The sequence below is a fragment of the Aulonocara stuartgranti genome (assembly GCF_965226115.1).
Source record: "Aulonocara stuartgranti genome assembly, chromosome: 14".
Taxonomy (NCBI): Eukaryota; Metazoa; Chordata; class Actinopteri; order Cichliformes; family Cichlidae; genus Aulonocara; species Aulonocara stuartgranti.
The window spans coordinates 14,229,939-14,249,905 of NC_138950.1; the positions used below are offsets into that span (position 1 = coordinate 14,229,939).

At 39.8% G+C, this 19,967-nt stretch overlaps 1 protein-coding gene across 1 annotated transcript; it reads right to left on the reverse strand.

The window, feature by feature from the left end:
- Positions 1–1,393: 1,393 nt before the first annotated feature.
- On the reverse strand, positions 1,394–14,348 carry LOC309687058 (extracellular calcium-sensing receptor-like). The gene is made up of 10 exons (XM_082501735.1): positions 14,141–14,348; positions 13,338–13,474; positions 12,744–13,038; positions 4,572–4,658; positions 4,096–4,365; positions 3,655–3,867; positions 3,296–3,571; positions 2,750–2,974; positions 2,524–2,647; positions 1,394–2,436 (listed from the first exon to the last, which is right to left on the reverse strand). Exons 2-10 carry the CDS (start codon positions 13,445–13,447, stop codon positions 1,526–1,528), a joined length of 2,511 nt encoding a protein of 836 aa, XP_082357861.1. The 5' UTR covers positions 13,448–13,474; positions 14,141–14,348; the 3' UTR covers positions 1,394–1,525.
- Positions 14,349–19,967: the final 5,619 nt, after the last annotated feature.

Below are 19,967 nucleotides of genomic sequence, written 5' to 3' on the forward strand. Positions count from 1 at the left end.
TTTGCAAAATAACAGCATATGCATCAAAATAAACTTTTTCCAGCAGTGCAATATGAGTCCTAAGCATCCCAGAAATGACACAGAAAGTCATAAAGTCAAAGATAACTTTTAAAAACACCAGTATAGGCTCATGAGGCCCTGATGGTAAAAAACTACATTTCTGCAAAATGACGTCACTTCCGGTTTCGGGCAGGTCATGGCGGACATGCGATAGTTCACGCTGATGGACATAGGAAGTGTTATGAACAGCTGATCGGATCGGCAAAGCGTGTTTCTGGAATATTATGTTTTTGTTGCTGCAAGTGCTTTTTATTCAGTTTTTGCAAAGCTATATGTGGAAGGAAACTGTGACCTAGGACAAGCTGATGGCATAAGATGTAAGTACAACTCTTCTGGTTTCATATGCAAAAAAAATTATTGCGCTAGCTTACGTGGTTGCAGTGCTACCAGAATTTAAAAATAGTTACGCAAAATGGAGCGTGTCCGCTCCAACCGGCTTTAAAGAGTTAAACTCCTCCACTTTTGGCAGCAACTCGTCCCTTACTTAGATTGGGCACTTCAGGGTTTGTCAGCTGAAAACCATTGCCTGTAACTTGGAGTAGTTGATTCTCATTCCTTCCACTTCAAATTTTGTTGCAATGCTGACAACCACCCCAGTATGAGCTGAGACCACAACCTAATGAGGCCAACAGAACTACATCAACTGCAGAAAGTAGAAACAAAAGCCTGAAATGACCAAAGCAAGAACCTTCTTCGGGTGACAAAGGACCCGGCACACACAGCATTACAAGTTAAATGATGCAAATGTTTACAATATTCACGCAGATGGGACTCTGTGGGAAAACCATTGCTCAAAAATTTTGATAATTGAACATTGGTTTGATTCATAAGTTGTCACTTGTTTATTAAAAAACTCTTTACCCAGTCCAATGCCACGTCTCTAAGCGCATACCTTTCCAGTTTATCAAAAACTATCTGTTCAAATGTGTCAAAAATTTTCTTCCTGTTAATTTTTTTGTGTTTATGTGTGTGCCCGCTCTCTCTTTATTTACATAAAATGCAATTAGGTGAAAAACGATATCCACTTTATTCAAGCTGGTGAAGGGGGAAGATCCATGTCCTATGTATTTTTAATGGATTCATTCAAAGTTCATGAGGATGCAAAAATTGTTTGGATGATGTAATTGAACACTAATCAATTAAGATTCATAGGAACAAATTTTTTTTTTAATTAAATAAACAAAAAAATCTGTATGTTTAAATTCGGGTTAAATTTCACGAATAAACATCAACGAGTAGGTAATTACATATTAAGAGTAAGATTAGTGTGTACGTTAGCTGCATCTTAAAAAATAAATGAAAGTAGAATGAATCACAATATTTGTACATTTGCAATCATGTGACACCAGCGCCAAGATTTGAAAGAAATATAAAATTAATTTAAATACACATTTTTTTTTCTGTCTGGAGAAAAACTGAAAAGAGAAAAGTTTCTCTCTCCATTCTTTTGAAAATAGTGAACTGTTTATGACTCAACGCCACGACCCATAACAGCTTTCTTTGTGTTCAACTCTGGTCTCAACAGGATTATGTAACATTTGGGTCCAAACAGTGTGATCAAAAGTCCAAAACCTGAAGCCAGGATGGCAAACACCTCCACTGCATCTGCAAGATTTCCTGGTGAGCTGACATAAGCAGGAACAAAGGCCACCCACACAGCACAGAAGATCAGCATGCTGAATGTGATGAGCTTGGCCTCATTAAAACTATCAGGGAGATTCCTCACCAGGAATGCAATTAGAAAACTGAGGAAAGCCAGCATGCCAATATAGCCCAATAACACTGCAAAACCAACAGTGGACCCAACTGCACACTCATACACTATCTTATCATTGTGGTATTGGGTGTTTTTATGTGGAGTTGGAGAGGAAGAGACAAGCCACGTAGTGCAGATGGCTGCCTGAATAGATGTAAGAAACAGAACTGTTCCTCTCTGCTGCATTGCACCAAACCACTTCAAACTGGTTCCCCCTCCTGGCTTGGAGGCTTTGAACACAGCCAGAACAACCATGGTTTTTACTAAGATGCATGAGACACAAAGCACAAAGCTGATCCCAAATGCTGCGTGTCTGAGTTGGCATGTCCATAGCCTGGGTCGTCCGATAAACAGCAATGAACAAAGAAAACATAACTTAAGTGACACTAATAGCTGGAAACTAAGTTCTGAATTGTTGGCACGAACTATAGGTGTTGTGCGATGGCAGATAAAGATCCCCAGAACAACAGCACATATAAATGTTCCCAGTAAGGAGGTTGCCATCAAACAAATGCCCAAAGGGTCATGATAGGATAGAAACTCTGTCTTCTTAGGAATACAGTGGTCACGCTGGGGGTTTGACCAAAAATCCTCTGGACAACTGGTACACTCCAAGGAGTCTGATACAAAAGGGAACATTGGTGAAATGCATATTATTCTTCATAATAATGAAATTAAATATGTCATGCAAAAAGAAAAATACGTACTGCTCTTATTAGTGATTTTTCCTTCAGAACAAGGGATGCAGTCAAAACAGCATTGGGGTTTCCCCTTCTCTCTCACCATGTGGGTACCAGGAGGACAGTTCTCACTACACACTGATTGAGGTGGCTATAGGATGAAATTAAATAGCTTTGCTATGAGTTAATTAGCTTTTACACTGATATATACTGGACATATGCCAAAAGTTAACTTTTAAAACTCATATCTAACCTTTTTCGATTCAAAGTTCCAGAAGATTCTGTTTTCATCAAGTATGAGTTCTTCACCTTCACCTGACCCCTTAACTTCACCCACACTTTGAACTTTAGTGCTTCCATCAGGGAGCCACAACCAGTTCATCACATCATAAATTGGCTCCACATCACCATTCTCATCAAATGACACTTGATCACCAAATGGAGTGGTGAAGTTCACTCTTTCCAAGTAATAAATAAGCTGTTAAAAAGGAAAGTATAATAAATAAATTACTTTTCACACTGAGGTGAAAAGTTACCTAGTATGGCATCCAGTATTAAATAGTCAAATAGAATATTACATCACTAGTAATGATTCATGCATACATGCCTCTGATCTAAATATATCAACTGCTAATTTTTGGGGGGAGTGCGGAAAATCTGTTGAGCTCACTCCAGCTTTTTCATAGTTAATATTATCACATTGTATTTAATCCTACATGTTAAATTCTGTGGTAAATTCTATCCTGAAAGTAATTTTAAAGCAAAGAATTTATAAACAGAGTGTAAAATGATATCACACCTGCCAAGGCTCCAGTGATTGCAAAGTGGCACAGCTGTTCCCACTGAAAGGCCCTCTTCCTGGCTTGCACCGCAGCATTTCATCAAGCGAATATGCCAGTGCATAAACAGCTTTGTACACATTATACTCAGGCCGCAGGTCGGAAACGTCCAAGAACTCATTGTCCACATTTTTCAGATCTTCCTGTCCGGTGCATATTGCACCTCCACCTTCCAGCCAGCCTGCTGGAGCTGGTGCAAATCTGCACTGAAAGGCAAATTCCCAAAACTGGTTCACCTGAAATATTTTAATATTGTTTTTTACACATCATGAAAATATATGATTCTTCCAACTAGTATATTAAAAAGTTAAACTCCCACCATGCTATTTCCATAGCTATTGTTGTGATGTCGATCAGGACGTATTTGTAACAGGAATTCCCTGAGCCCTGGTATTTCTCCTCGACGAATAGCGATGCCCAGTGTACCACCCAGGTATGGCATAAGTTGAGGTGTTTGGAGCACATCAGGTACTGCTACTGTCCAACTTTCACTGGCCATCCACTGTATGCCAGTTAGATTTTGCCTCACTACCTGTGAATTAGATTAAACCTAATAGCATACATACACCTACACCATCTATGAAGTGATATTGTAACTACAACTTCTTTAGTGACATTATCATGCAATTGAAGTCATTATTCATCTTCAACTGAATGATTGGTTTTCTGTACTCATTCAAATAGGATGTAATACATGTTTCACACAATATACTTTTGTGATTCAGAAACTAGTAATAATTAAAGATTTGTAAAGCCAAACCTCTTCCATAAGATTTATCACGCGACTGTAATGTTCAAAGACAATGACAACCCGAGCTGTGGATTTTTTCATCACATCAACAATCCTCCTGAGTTCATCTGTGTCTTTGCTCCAGGGCAAAACCTCGGTGTAGGCCAGGCAAGATTCACCCGAAAGACTCAGCTCAGACTGAAAGGATCTGGCTGCATGAAGTCCATAATCGTCATCAGTGACAAGCAGACCTACCCAAGTCCAGCCAAAGTGTTTTAGAATCTGAATCATAGCACGTACCTAAGAGTAAATGAAGAAACAAGAACAATTTTCCACATGATTATTTTTGCATCAGTTTCCAATGCACACCACAGCTTTATGGTCACAATTTAACTTTTTCTCATACAAAAAAACTGTAACTGAAAAGTATATTGTTGCAAAGCAGGTAATTTCTTTAACCAGAATTCATTAGCTTTTCCATTTTAACTTTGTTGACAGATTTTCACCTGGAAAGCATCACTTGGGATCGTTCTAAAGAAGGATGGATACTTTTGATGGTCACTCAGGCAGGAACATGTGGCAAAATAACTCACCTGTTAAAAATAGAGACTATATGCAGTGATATCCAACATTTTTTTTAACTTTGTCATGCATTGCTTTGTACAAGTGGTTCTACATTTGCTATTAAATGAAAACAATCAAAGAAAACTGTTACATGGTCAAGCAGAAAACTTACCATAGGTACTCTGTACAAACCTAAGACGCTGGAGATGGCAATAGAAGGTGTAGAGGACGGATCACCCACAATCCCTATGACTGGAGGATTTCCAGAACATGTATCATTTAATATAATTTTCTCTTCTTGACTATTGGCTAATGATAATGCTGCACGGAATCCAATTCCAAGTTCTTGGCAGCTATCATAGAGAGTATATCCCACAGTCACATTAGGTAGCAGGTTTGAGTTTCTGTTGATTTCATCAATAGCAAAGGCCATGGTTTGTGCGAGCTTAAATCCTAGGGCATAAACACTAAGACAAGAAAAGGTTAATTATTGAAAAAATACATTTTCCTCAACATAGATATTTATCTAAGATACTTAACATGTGGCAAAATTACTTATTTTCATAGGCAAATAAAGAAACTGAATAACAATTAACAGGATATTTTGATGAACAAATATAAATTTATAATTCAAGATACATGCATTTATCCTGAACGATTTTAAACTGAAAAGTACAGTTACCTTAGGCATGAATTAAAAACCCATATTTCCATAACAATAGTTTTCATTTCTTTTTTTTCTTTTTCTATGCTGTTTTCCTGTCATACTTACCCACTGCAAGTAGGCTGTTGTGGTTGTGAAGTAAAAGACTGAATAGCAACACTTGAAAAGAAGTGGATTTGAAACAGTCCCCCTAGAACCACATCTCCAGTCTTGTACATCCCATTTAGATCAAACTGTCCCTGTAACTGACATGAGAGAGAAAACTGAGAAAAAGATATGACCGAGGTAAAGTAGCAAGACAGCAAAACAAGCAAGAGCAAATTGGTTCTCATGACAGCTTTCTGAATCACTGATCCCAGTCATTAGGTTTTATTTCTATGTCATTCTCTTTTATTGACATTTTGTGTTGTTTAATCTTGCACACCAACCATTAAGGAAGAAGGGTGAGTATGGGTGGGGCCTAAATGACTTGCCATTTGAGACATTTTGTTTTTCTATCCAGTAACTTAATTATTTACTACTGTGAGTTAATTAGTTATCAGCAAAAAAATCGCTGAAGAGTAACATTTTTGTGTTCTGTTTATTTATTTTTGTGTTTATAAGTGTCATAAAGGAAGAATGAAGCCCAAGTCACATAAAATCGTATTCAATTTATACCAAGGTTTATAACAACACTTATTGTGTTATAGCACCACTAGGGGGGGGGGGGTTGTCCTGCTATTGTAGTAGCTGGGGGAGTCTCTTACTGGGTGTGTGAGTATTCTGTGGCAGCCATTACATGCTGCCATTTTAACAGGCCGGCACAGGCGCCTACCCATCCTACCAAATGTATGTACAGCTGGAGTAGAGCCATGGAGCCCTGGCTTGTATGTCCTTATGTTGCTGACATCAAACAAAGATCTGTTGTTCGATTTAACTGACTGGCCTCGAGTTATCCGGCTAACCTCTGCACCACATGCCCGCTGGACCTGCTAGCCGCTTCTTCCTCAGAAGACTGCTGTTACAAACTGGTGGCTAAAAAGGGACTGTTACAGGTTCATGTTCAAAAAGGCCATATTAAAATTATTCTTATTATTAAAATTGAGTTGAAACAGAAAATAAAACAATTGAGGTGTCAAAAAATCCAGTGTATGGGTAGGTAGCTGATTGCAAAGGGCAAGGGGAGACGCTAGTGGGGAAGAGTGTCCTGAGGGCAAAGCAGAATTGAGGGACAGTCCAAGGGATGGCCTAGTTCAGAGGTAGAACAGGGCAAACTTCCAAACTTTTATGGAAGTCGAGCAGTTGTTCACAATGTTCCCTCTAGTTTTTCATTTATCTGAGCGAACACACAAACTCCCTGAGCGGTCCCTTGAACCACTGTGAGCAACATTAGGCGTATGCACTGTGGTCACGACAGCATCGAATCCATCCAAGTTACATGGTTTATTAAAATAATCAAATTACTGCATTTACATTTATGTTAGACTACTTTTAATGAACTTCTTTAGCCCACTTACAATGAAAATTTAAAAAAATCTTGTTCATAACCTGTGTAGTATGCTAACACTATTGGAAGTTAAAAATAACTTGAACTTAGCAATTAATTATATGGTTACTTCTTTAAAAAAGTAACTGAGTAATGCAAACAACAAAGTTTTTTGCAGCTGTTTACCTAAAAATGCAGCCAAGGCGTTTTTAGGTATTTCAAACTATTGACAGAACAATCAGCTGTTCTGCATCAAATTTGATGCCACACAAATTATTTATGCCACTCCAAAAATTATTTCTGTCCACTATGAGATAAAGGAGAACATCACAAGCCTGATACCTGCAGGCCTGACAACAGGAGATCTATCACTCCTGTAACACCTGTAACATTCAGCAGTGGCCTCATTGTTCTGACGCACACAAGAAAACTATTGACTACACTACACACTAACTACGGTACACAAGATTTGCACTAAACATTGCAAATCTCTCACATCTCAGAACACCGCCGTCACTCCTAAAACTTCCCCCTTTCCTAAACAACTAAATGCCATTTTGCCATATCATTTTTGGATTTTTTGGTTTTGTTTTTGCTCACAGGCATAACGCCATTTTTACCGTTTCTTCCCACAGTAAATATAAACAACGATAGTTCTCAGAAAGAAAACCAAACATTGCATATATTTTTATCATAACTCTGGTTTTACGTGGCCTATCAACACAATTTAAAAACTGGTATAAAGTCCACACTTTTTCCATCAATTGTTCCGTCTGTCATGCTCATATCTCCAGTAGTTGTACACGTTGTCATTAACTTCACTCCATATCAGTCACACCGCTTTGCTAGCTAAAACACCGGTGTTGGCACATAAGGACGCTGTCATAGCCTGTCAACGACATTGATTAGCTGTGTATATACGAATATGAATCACATTATTGGCTGGACTATGGGATAAGGTGGCATTGTTCTAATCCCATACGGGAGCAGCCAGTCACTTACTGACTAACACAGCAAAACAAAATTGTTAAAGTATTAATTTTAATTTCAATTCAAGTTAGATTTTTTTTTTCTGTGCACAACGCAGATTTTATGTGCGCAGAGACCAAATGCTTGCAATGCACAATTGCGCACGTAAAGGGATTGAGCCGGGGGGGCAGACCAGAGCCCAGCATTGACACGCTCCATTATCTCCTCATTGAATTTCAGGTGTGGGGAGGAGGGAGAAAGGGAGGGGGAGGAGGGTGATGACCTGTCACGGGTTTGGGCGACTGGGGAAGGTCGTGGTTCCTGGTCTAAATCAGCGGTCGCCAACCGTGACAATATTTTCACGGACTGGCCTTTAAGGTGTCGCGGATGAATACAACAAAATAAAATGACAAGGCAAAAACTGTGGTATGTTGTAAATATAATAATAAATCCGAATATGCTGTGTAATTGTGTAACTTTATTGGCAGCGAAATGCGGCAACAACATTGAGAGTAACATCCTCCTCTCTGCCCCTTAATGCTCTCTGGTCACTATGGTCAATATTTCTTGTGGCAGGCTGCCAGTATTTAACCTTCTCCCTCCACAAATACTCATTGTCTTATAAAATCTAAAAGAAAATACAAATTAAAACATCCTAAAATGAAGCTCTCTGTCCCTTAAATCCTAAACAGCACTATCATAAAGCAGCTGTCTCTGCTCGCCTTTCTGTAAAAGTCCCTGCACACCACTTCTACACAACAATGTAACGTTGACAATATAAGAGAACAGTAAAGTATATGAAGTGATTTATGATTTAAATAATTTAACAAATGCTTCTTGACCATTTTGATTGTACATATTTTATTTGACGTTTCCAGTTGATTTTATAGTCTACAAAAAAATCTGGTATACTCTCTATCTCTGTTTATCATCACATTTACATCCATGCCTGTCCTAGAATTTCCAATTATCATAAATTTTGTTTTGCTTAAAATCAGTGATAATTTCTTTTATCTAACAATCATTCTAGTTGAGTCAAATTTTGTGAGGATCTCCAAAAAGTGCTGTTTATGCTCTCCATGACATAAAACGTGTCATCCAAAAATAAATTGAACTGTAATATATCTAATGCTCTACATCATTTTATACAACATCGTGAGTTTTGGGCCCAATATTTACCCATGTGCACCTTCCCAACCAATGCCTTGAGGCAACCTTTTTGTGATTTGGCGCTATATAAATAAAATTGAATTGAATCAAATTGAATTGAAGTTGATAAAAGCTCTGGCTGTGTACTTTCTTTGATCGATACAATGTTTTGTGTTTACGTGTGTAGCCAGTCTCTATTATGTGAACGACGATGTCCACTGTATGCAGGATGGTGAAGGTGGAACATCCCCCTCTGATGTATTTTTAATAAATTAAGTCAAAGCTTATGAGAATATAGAAATTTCTTGGAAGATGCAATAAACACAAGTCAGTATATGTTTATAGGAGCAATATTTAATTTCATTTTCTTCTATTTTTCAACTGTATCATGAAAAACAAAGTAGAATAAATCAAGATATCTGCACATTTGCAGTCATTTAACACCAGCACAGACATTTAAAAGGAATATTAACTTCATTTAAATATAGGATTTTTATTATTTTTTTCTGTCTGTACTACAAAGAGATAATGTGCTTTTCTTTCTTTTGAAATTAGCTGACTTTTTATGATCCAATGCCACGGGCCATAACAGCTTTCTTTGTGTTCATCTCTGGTCTCAACAGGATTATGTAACATTTGGGTCCAAACAGTGTGATCAAGAGTCCAAAACTTGAAGCCAAGATGGCAAATACCTCCACTGCATCTGCAAGTTTTCCTGGTGAGCTGATATAAGCAGGAACAAAGGCCACCCACACAGCACAGAAGATCAGCATGCTGAATGTGATGAGCTTGGCCTCATTAAAACTGTCGGGGAGATTCCTTACCAGGAATGCAATTAGAAAACTGAGGAAGGCCAGCATGCCAATATAACCCAATAACACTGCAAAACCAACAGTGGACCCAACTGCACACTCATACACTATCTTATCATTGTGGTATTGGGTATTTTTATGTGGAGCTGGAGAGGAAGAGACAAGCCAGGTAGTGCAAATGGCTGCCTGAATAGATGTAAGAAACAGAACTGTTCCTCTCTGCTGCATAGCACCAAACCACTTCAGACTGGTTCCCCCTCCTGGCTTGGAGGCTTTGAACACAGCCAGAACAACCATGGTTTTCACCAGGATGCATGAGACACACAGCACAAAGCTGATCCCAAATGCTGCATGTCTAAGTTGGCATGTCCAAAGCCTGGGTCGTCCGATAAACAGCAGTGAACACAGGAAACACATTTTAAGTGACAGCAATAGCTGGAAACTAAGTTCTGAATTGTTGGCACGCACTATGGGTGTTCTGCGATGGTAGATGAAGATCCCTAGAACAACAGCACATACAAATGTGCCCAGTAATGAGGTTGCTGTCAAGCAAATACCCAGAGGCTCATGGTAGGAGAGAAATTCTGTCTGCTTTGGAATACAGTGGTCACGGTTGGGGTTTGACCAAAAATCCTCTGGACAACTGGTACACTCCAAGGAGTCTGATACAAAAGGGAACATTGATGAAATGCATATTATTTTTCATAATAATGAAATTAAATATATCATGCAGAAAGAATAAAACGTACCGCTCGTGTTAGTGATTTTTCCCTCAGAACAAGGGATGCAGTCAAAGCAGCATTCGGGTTCCCCCTTCCTTCTCACCATGTGGGCACCAGGAGGACAGTTCTCACTACATACTGATCGAGGTGGCTACATGAAAAAAATTACATCTTACATCTTACAATGTTATTTTACTTTTGTCACATGTACAGTATAAGTCTACAAAAACTATATATAACCTTTTTGGATTCAAAATTCCAGAATATTTTGTCTTCATCAAGTATGAGTTCTTCACCTTTGAAAGTTGACCTCTTAACCTCACCCACATTCTGAACTTCAGTGCTTCCATCAGGGAGCCACAACCAGTTCATCACATCGTAAATTGGTAATGCATCGCCATTCTCATCAAATGACACTTGATCACCAAATGAAGTGGTGAAGTTCACCCTTTCCAAGTGATAAACAAGCTGTTACAAAGGAATGTATATTAAATTCATTAATTTTGTGTGGAACTGCTACTTAATAATCAAATAAGATCTATTATACTTGTATATATGAACTCATTACATTCTGACTCGAAATCAAACAAGTCACTTCACTAAAAATTTTGTATATTTATATATGTTAATTATTATTATTAATTAATTAAAGACATTAAACATTACTTTCAGTCCTGAGTACAGAAAATTCATTTAGCTATTTTCAGCAGAGTTTTTCTCATGGCATTGTACTGAATCCTGCAGTGTAAAATTCTGTTCTGAAAGTAATTATAGAGTAAAAGAATTAGGTCATCGGTGGAGTGTAAACTGATATCACACCTGCCAAGGCTCCAGTGACTGCAGAGTGGCACAGCTGTCCCCACTGAAAGACCCTCTTCCTGGCTTGCACTGTAGCATATCATCAAGGGAATACGCCAGAGCATAAACAGCTTTGTACACATTGTACTCAGGCCGGAGGTTCGAAATTTCCAAGAATTCAGTGTCTGCATTTTCTAGATCTTCTTTTCCAGTGCATATTGCTCCACCACCTTCCAGCCAACCTGTTGGAGGTGGTGCAAATCTGCACTGAAATGTAAATTCCCAAAACTGAGTAACCTGAAATATATTTAAAACAGTTTGTCACAAATAATTAAAATATATTATGAAAATATATAATTCTTGCAAGTACACACAGTAAAGGGTTCCCTCACCATACTTCTTCCGTAGCTAGTGCTGTGGGGTAGATTGGGACGTACTTGTAACAGGAATTCCCTGAGCCCTTGTATTTCTCCTCGACGAATTGCAATACCCAGTGTACCACCCAGGTATGGCATAAGTTGAGGTATTTGTAGAACAGCAGCTGCTGTCCAGGCTTCACTGGCAATCCACTGCAACCCTATTAAATTGTGTGCCACTACCTGTGATTTGTATTACAACAAATTTATAAAGTGAAATTGTAAGTTGCAGATTTATTAATGTCATTACAATGACAGTAAAGTAATTGCTTATCTCCTAGACTAGCTTTAGAGGATTATTTATCTGTACTTGTTCAAAGATATTATACATGATTTTTGTAACTTGTAAAAACAAAATTGTTTTAAAATCAGAACCTCTTCCATAAGATTGATCATATGACTCTCATGCGCAAAGACAATGACCACACGAGCTGTGGATTTTTTAATCACATCCACTATCCTCCTTATTTCATCTGTGTCTTTGTCCCAGGGCAAAACTTCAACATAGGCCAGGCAACCTTCACCTGACAGACTCAGCTCAGATTGAAAGGCTCTGGCTGCGTGAAGTCCATAATCATCATCACTGATCAGCAGACCTGCCCAAGTCCAGCCAAAGTGTTTTAGGATCTGAATAATAGCACGTACCTAAGTGAAAATATATTAAATTCATTTACTTATATCAGTATTTGGTCATCACCACTGACAGCAATTTAGCTATGTTCTCTATACAAGAACAAAACAGAATATAGCTGTATATACACAAAATATGATTTTAATATGTTTATGTTGTTATGTATTATGTTGTTAAATGGGAATTTTCTTCTTGAAAATCACTTTAGTCTTTCTATTTTAATTTTTCTGATATATTTTCACCTGGAAAGCATCACTTGGGATCGTCCTAAAGAAGGATGGATACTTTTGACGGTCACTCAGGCAGGAACATGTGGCAAAATAACTCACCTGTGAAAGATACAGACTGAATATTTTAGAACTACTAAAAGCCTTTGTTTTCTTTAGCTTTGTCAGTTGTTATTGCAGTGTGTTTTTAAAAGTGACATTAAATTTGCAATAAAATCTAAATAATAGAAGAACTATTACATAGATGAGTAGAAAACTTACCATTGGCACTCTGTACAAACCTAAGACAGTGGAGATAGCAATAGAACGTGTAGAGGAAGAATCACCAACAATCCCTATGACTGGAGGATTTCCAGCACATTTATTATTTAATATAATTTTCTCCTCTTGACCACTGACTAATGACAGTGCTGCACGGAATCCTATTCCAAGTTCAAGGCAGTTGTCATAAAGAGTGTATCCCAGAGTCACATTAGGTAGCAGGTTGGAGTTTCTGTTGATCTCATCAATAGCAAAGGCCATGGTTTGTGCCTGCCTAAATCCTAAGACATCAAAACTAAGAAACAAGAATATAAATATAAATATAAATAAAAATATAGCAAACTTGGAAAACATATTACAAAAATATAGATTCTGTAAATACTGACTAAATAACTTAATAGAAGTAATTATAGTAATATTTAATGAAAAAAATAAATAAAGAATATGATATGTGCATCTTTTAACATTAGTATTTTTTTAGTGTAATTTAGAGATATAAATTACATTATTCATATTTCCCTTCCATTGATTTCACTGTTTGTTTGTTTTTTGTTCTTCTTTTTTTTGTTCCCCAGATATACATCCCAGACTTACCCATGGCAAACAGACTGCTGTGACTGTGAGGTAAAAGACAGGTCCTGAATGCTTGAAAAAAAGTGGACTTGAAATAGTCCTCCTAAAATCACATCTCCAGTCTTGTGCATCCCATTCAAATGAAACTTTCCAAGTAACTGACAGGAGGAGGGAAACAGAGAAGAACATGAAGCAGAAGAAAAGGAATACACCAAAATAAGTAAGAAAAAAATAGTTAGCAAATATGACCACATGACAGCTTCCTGATTCCTGAGCCTAGTGATTAGGTTTTATTGCTTTGCTATTCCTTTTTATTTGCATGCAGTGTCGGTAATTCTTTCACACCACCCATTAGGGAAATTGAAAGAGTAGGGGCAGGGCCTAAAATACTTTTCAGTTGAGGTTGCTTTTGTATGGCAGACTTAGGCAATACTGTGAAAAAAATTAGGTCTCAAAAGAACTGAGTTTACTTTTGTATGTTGTTACTATCAAGTTTTACATTTATCATCTGCTATAAAGGCACAATGAATATTCTTGTAGTTCCACCACCATGCAATATGTACATTGAGAAAGCATATATAATTCATGTACAACAATTTTCATTGTGAAAGTCTCATTGAGGTCTTATTAATTCAATTATATTCAATTCAGTTCAATTTAATTCAGTTTTATTTATGTACCACCAAATCATAACAGTGATCTCAAGGTGCTTTATATTGTAAGGTAAAGACCTTATAATAATACAAAGGAAACAGTAAAAACTCCAACAATCATATGACCCCATATAACCAAGTGCTTTGGTGACATTGGGAAGGAAAAACTACCTTTTAACATGAAAAAGCCTCCAGCAGAACCAGGCTCGGGAAAGGGCAGCCATCTGTTATGACTGATTGTGGCTGGGAGATGAAGATTGGACAAAGACACACTGTGGAAGAGAGCTAGGGAGTTAATAGCAACTAATAATTAAAAGCGGAGAGCTGTATAAACACATAGCAAATAAAAAAGATGACTGAAGAAGAAGTACTCAGTGCATCCTGGGAATCCCCCAGCAGCCTACACTTATTGCAGCATAACCAACGGAGCATTCATGGTCTTCTGGTCCAGCTCTAACTATATGCTTTATCAAAAGCATAGGCTCATTTCATAGGCTCGGGGTACAGCTGAACCTGTCTAGCCTTCAGATTTGAGACGTAACAAAGTACAAATACTTTGTTACTGTACTTAGTTTTCAGGTATCTGTATGTGGCGGAGGTGTGGTCTCTGGCTCAGCTGAAAGGACGGGTCAGTGCAGTGAGCTCAAGGGGCGGTGCCAGGGAGGCTGGAGGGACAGGTGGAGATGATTGAATGAGGTTTTTCCTTCTTATAGTGAGGTGTGTGCAGCCAGCTGAAAAGTTGGTTGTTGTGGATGCTGAACCTTGAAAGTTATGTGTGCAAAATCAATAAAAACTTGAAGAATGGTGTGTTGGGTCCTGGTACTTTACACTGTACTTTACTTGAGTAGTTTTTCTGACTACTTTTACTCCTTACATTTTTAAACAAATGTCTGTACTTTCTAATCCTTACATTTTTAAAAAAGGCTCATTACTTTTAATTTGACGCATTTCAGTCGAGTTATTTTGTCAATGTGAGTCTTGATACATCAAACTGTTCTGAGCCTAAACAGTAAAACATGAATGGCACTCCCATTTGTTTATCACCATAGGATGTTGCATAAAAAGAGATAATGTGCACCAAAGTCAGTTGTGAAAAGTGGGACTGTGTTCTTCTGTTTGTTTGTTTGTTTTTGCCACAATACTGGAATGACTGCAGGTGTCCATAAGTTGCAAGTTCAGCATCTAGCTAGCCCTACTGAAGAGGAGTGAGCATAAAGAGGGTTATTTTTTTAAGTGGGAGGTTATTTCAAATGCAGCATTTCTATCAGCACAACAAACATCAGCAAACACACAAACTGTGTGCAGTCTGTCTCACAGTGTGTTGCTAAAATTCCAGCTGCTGTATTTCACAGGGAAAGAAAGAGAGCTAACTTCACTCAGAGAGAGAGAAAGGATAAGAAAGAAAAAGAGAAGTTAGATTTAAAAATAAGAACTGCTCAGTGGTATTTGATAAACTGGAAATTTGAAGCATCCATGCAAGTTCTCATGTTTTTAAATCAGTTATTTGGTCTGTGTCACGGCCAGGTGGCCAGATTGCAGTGTGGACCCAAGTGCAAGACACAATAATGGAGGCAAAATAGGATTTTACACATTTTTTTCTTTACAATGACATGAATCAGTGAGCATAGGAACTGCCATGGGGAGTGTCTGTGCGTAATGGCAAGCCTCAGAGGACAAAGGCACTGAAACAGAGGAGAGGGATATTACTGACCTGAGCAATTTAGAACAAGGGAGAGCACTACTGGTGTGGACTGTGGCTTACTTGGGTTTGCACACGATTGAGTTAAGAGAAAGGGATTCTTTCCAAATGAATGTCCGGGCAAAGGCAATATCCAACCTAAGTTCCATTTTGTTAGCGGAGCCATTGGATAGGAGGACAGGCAGGCAAAGTTGGTGAGTAGTTGCAAATCCTGAGAAGTGTGGTGCAAGACTGGAAGAAAACCTTAGTTAGAGATCACCGTCCAGAGGTGAACAAGGAAGGTAAGTGTGGTATGGAAATATGGCATGACTGCATGAAACGAGAGGAGAACAAGGTAAATATAACCCAAAAACAAGGAATTACTGTGAGGCCTGCTACCACCATAAGGTACCTGACAAAATGGCAAAGAACTGGTGGGGATGCTGATCTTAAATACACCTGCTGATTATCGGTGACGAGGAACAGATGGTCGAGGCAAGTGTGGTCTCCAAAGCTCCACCCCAGAGGGGCGAACACCGTAGGTCCAGGCCAGAGTGGAAATTCTTAAACACGCACTCAGATCTGTATATGTGACATTATGTTTTTTCATATTGTGCAAACTTCTTGTAACTCAAACTGAGGTAGACTGACTGCTATTTAAAGGCTGGATGAAAATACTAAATAAAAGGATAAACTGGTTAGTTTGTTGTACCTTGATGGGTTTAAAGTAAAGAACAGTGTGTGACTGGCACACAGTGGCTGTGGTTTCATGGTGGGAGTTAGGTTACATCAAGTGTAGCAAAGATTCTAATGATTTTTAGCTGAAGATGCTTAGATTCCACCTTCATACCAGCTTTGTACCATCTAGACAAAAGACAGCATAAACCAGAGGTGTCCAACACCGGCCTCAAGGGCTGGTGTCCTGCAGGTTTTAGATGTGTCCGTGATCCAACACAGCTGATTTAAATGGCTAAATGACCTCCTCAACATGTCTTGAAAAGTCTAAAGTTTGTATCCCTATCACTGATATAATTTATCATTATGTTAATATAGCACAAGGTTCACTTATCTTTGCACAGAAATAGAAACCTACTCCAAAAAGCTAATTTTTACTTTCTTACTTTCAGTACATTTAACTGCCTGTGGTTTTTTACTTTTACTTAAGAAGTTGAATCAGTACTTCAGCTTTTACTGGAGTATTTTTAATAGAACTATTTGTACTCAGAATGGGAGCACACACCGCCTCCACCTTCATTCTGAATGTAGGTATCCCACAGGGGTGTGTCCTCAGTCCCCTCTTATACTCACTTTTCACCCATGACTGTTCTCCAATCCACACCAGTATCATCATTATAAAATTTGCTGTTGACACCACCATCATATGACTGATCGACAACAACAATGAATCAGCCTAAAGAGAAGAGGTTCAGCATCTGAAGCAATGGTCTAAAAACAACAACCTGTATCTGGACACAGCCAAGACCAAGGAGATGGTAATCAACTTCAGAAGAACAAAGCAATCTGAGCACTCTACCCTCTACATTGGTGGGGAGGAGGTAGAAAGCTTTAAGTTCCTCGGAGTCCACATCTCGGCCGACCTTACCTGGTCCACAAACATTTCCCACCAGGTAGGGAAAGCACAACAAAGGCTGTACTTTCTCAGGAAACTGCCTCAGGCCCAGTTACCCCAGAGACTGCTAGTAAACTTCTACTGCTCCACCATCGAGAGCCTTCTGACCTACTGCTGCACACTCTGGTTCAACCGCTGCACCGCGGAGGACAAGAGCAAACTGCAGCGGGTGGTGAGGGCAGCAGAGCGGGCAATTGGCACCTCACTAATCAGGGTTCATATGCCTTTTCAAGCTTTTCCAGCACCCCCCCCCCCCCCCCCCCGCCTAAAAAAAAAAGAATGCATGTTTCAATTCGCATCACCTCAGTAAGAATGTGAAAATTAAATCATCCTAGGTAAACTTAAACACATTTGTTCCCCTTTTGTTAAGACATAGAAAAACGCACCACATAAAAATACTGCAAAAGGAAACGATCGCCTTATATACATAGTGTATTAACTCAAAATACACACAATAAATCAACTTGTCAGAGATATTCTTCTCCTGTTGAAAAAAAACCAAAAAAGAAATAAATAAGTCTTCTCATCAGATATTGATGCTTCTTTCCTGTGTGACAAGAAATTGGAGACAGATGTTTGTTTGTTTGTTTTTTAAGTTAATTCCCAATAAAACTGTTTTATTGCTAACTACATTGCTGTCTGTATTATTGCCGAAGTCCTAAATGATCACCTTTAAAGTGTTTGTGCTAATAACATCATGTACAATCAGCCAGGCATGGAGAACAGCACTGACTGGGAGAGGCTTTGAACCGATTGATTGATTGATTGATTGAATCTTTATTTTGAACATGTTGAAAAAGTACAACAAAATAGAATTAAAAGAGACAAATGAACAAAGCAAAACAAAAGGAAAACTAGCAACCACAACTCCAAATAACGTTCATGTTCAAAAAGGAGCAGGAAGAAGCATAAGCTTATTTAATCCCACCCCTTTTCCACTATCTAGTATCAATAGACTACAGAAATACCTCCTTGCAATTACATTATATGTTATGTGTAATTTTTTTTAATTTTTATATTTAATATACATATATGTTTCTATCTATCCATACATACGTATATACACACATACGCAAATATACACATTTTCAATAACCCCATTAACACCTCAAGGATACACAACCTACAAATATATATATATATACCCATACCAATATACCCGTGCACGCACACACACATGAAAATATTAGACAAGAACACCCTCACATAGTTCAATTCAACAGACTTTAAGAATGCAAAAGCATCTACTTAAAATCTATTGAATTTATCACCTGTGATACATTATGTACAATTCTAATGTATTTTATTCATCTCCCTTAAATAAACAGGCAGCCTTAAAGTATGAAATATTCATATACAAATACACATATAAATGTGTCTACTGTCTCAGTGGCTGATAGTGCCCCACAGGCCTCAGTGTGAGCTTGAAGCCATTTATAATTGTGGCGGGGCGTGGCTTGTGGTGCCGTGCAGGGAGGGCAGACGCACCTGCATGGCATCCGCAATCATGCCCCGCCTACTTAAATACTGTAGTGGGTCCTGCGTGTGGTACGTTGAGCTGGCAGTGGGAGAGCTGCAGCGCTGTGTGTATTGTGGACAGCAACCGTCAAGTATTAATAAAGAATGATTAAAATGCCACTGGGTCTGCGTGGTCATTTACAGTGGTGCCGAAACCCGGGAAGGGAGGCACGGCAGACCCAGGACTGGGCCAGCAGAGGGAGGAGCTGGTGCAAATGGTGGCCAAGCTGGCGGCCCCCAGGTTGCGACCAGCCAGGGACCAGCCTGCCGCTGCACCCATCCCCACTCCACGGGTGGGAGTGGCTTCTGCCCGGGAGGGGCCTGCACCCATTCCTGCTCCCCGGAGGAGGGATGTGGAGCAACTGCTGGGCCCACCACCAGCTCACCCACCTGCCCAGCCCGAGCCGGAGGTCAGCGCGGGGAGAGTGCGCGTGCCGGTGTTCGAGGAGGCGCGCGAAGGTCTGCGCGTGCCGGTGGTCGAGGAGGTGCGCGAGGGTCCGCACCTGCCCCGTGAGGAGGAGGATGAGAAGGTGGAAGAGCTGCTCGAGCCGGGAGTGGCGGCGGAGGAGGTGCTGCGTGAGGGGCTGCTTCAGCCGGGAGCGGCGGCGGCGGAGCAGTCCGAGGTCCCCGTGCCAAGGGAGCCTGCTCGGCTGGAGGGCTAGCTGTGTGACGGCCCCGCCAAGTCTGAGGGCAGCGTGCTCGCCAGACCGGCCTCATCTCCACCAGAGGCCAGCGCACCAATTGATCTTAGGTCGGCCCAGTCACCTGTGAGCCGTGACCACCTGCCACGCGACTGACCTCCGGACCAGCTTTGCCAGCGCCGCTGGAGCGGGCGACCACCTGAACTCACACCCCCCTGTCGCTGGACCTGGAGCTGGGGATGCCAACGGTCTCTCTCCCGCTCGCGGGGGGAGGGGAGTAGGTTTGGCCGGATGGCTCCCCGGCCTCAGTCGGGCGATGGGGGTATGTGGCGGGGCGTGGCTTGCGGTGCCGTGCAGTGACGGCAGACGCACCTGCATGGCATCCGCAATCATGCCCCGCCTACTTAAATACTGTAGTGGGTCCTGTGTGTGGTTGTTGTGGTTGGTACATTGAGCTGGCAGCGGGAGAGCTGCAGCTCTGTGTGTATTGTGGACAGCAACCGTCAAGTATTAATAAAGAATGATTAAAAT

What these genes read in the sequence shown, in the direction of transcription:
- LOC309687058 (XM_082501735.1), bottom strand. Translation starts at nt 13,447, where the DNA reads ATGCACAAGACTGGAGATGTGATTTTAGGAGGACTATTTCAAGTCCAC. An exon ending in TGATAAATCTTATGGAAGAG is followed by an intron (nt 3,868 to 4,095) that starts GTTTGGCTTTAC and finishes TCTAATTCACAG; the next exon opens with GTAGTGAGGCAAAATCTAAC. An exon ending in AAAAATCACTAATAAGAGCA is followed by an intron (nt 2,437 to 2,523) that starts GTACGTATTTTT and finishes CTTTTGTATCAG; the next exon opens with ACTCCTTGGAGTGTACCAGT.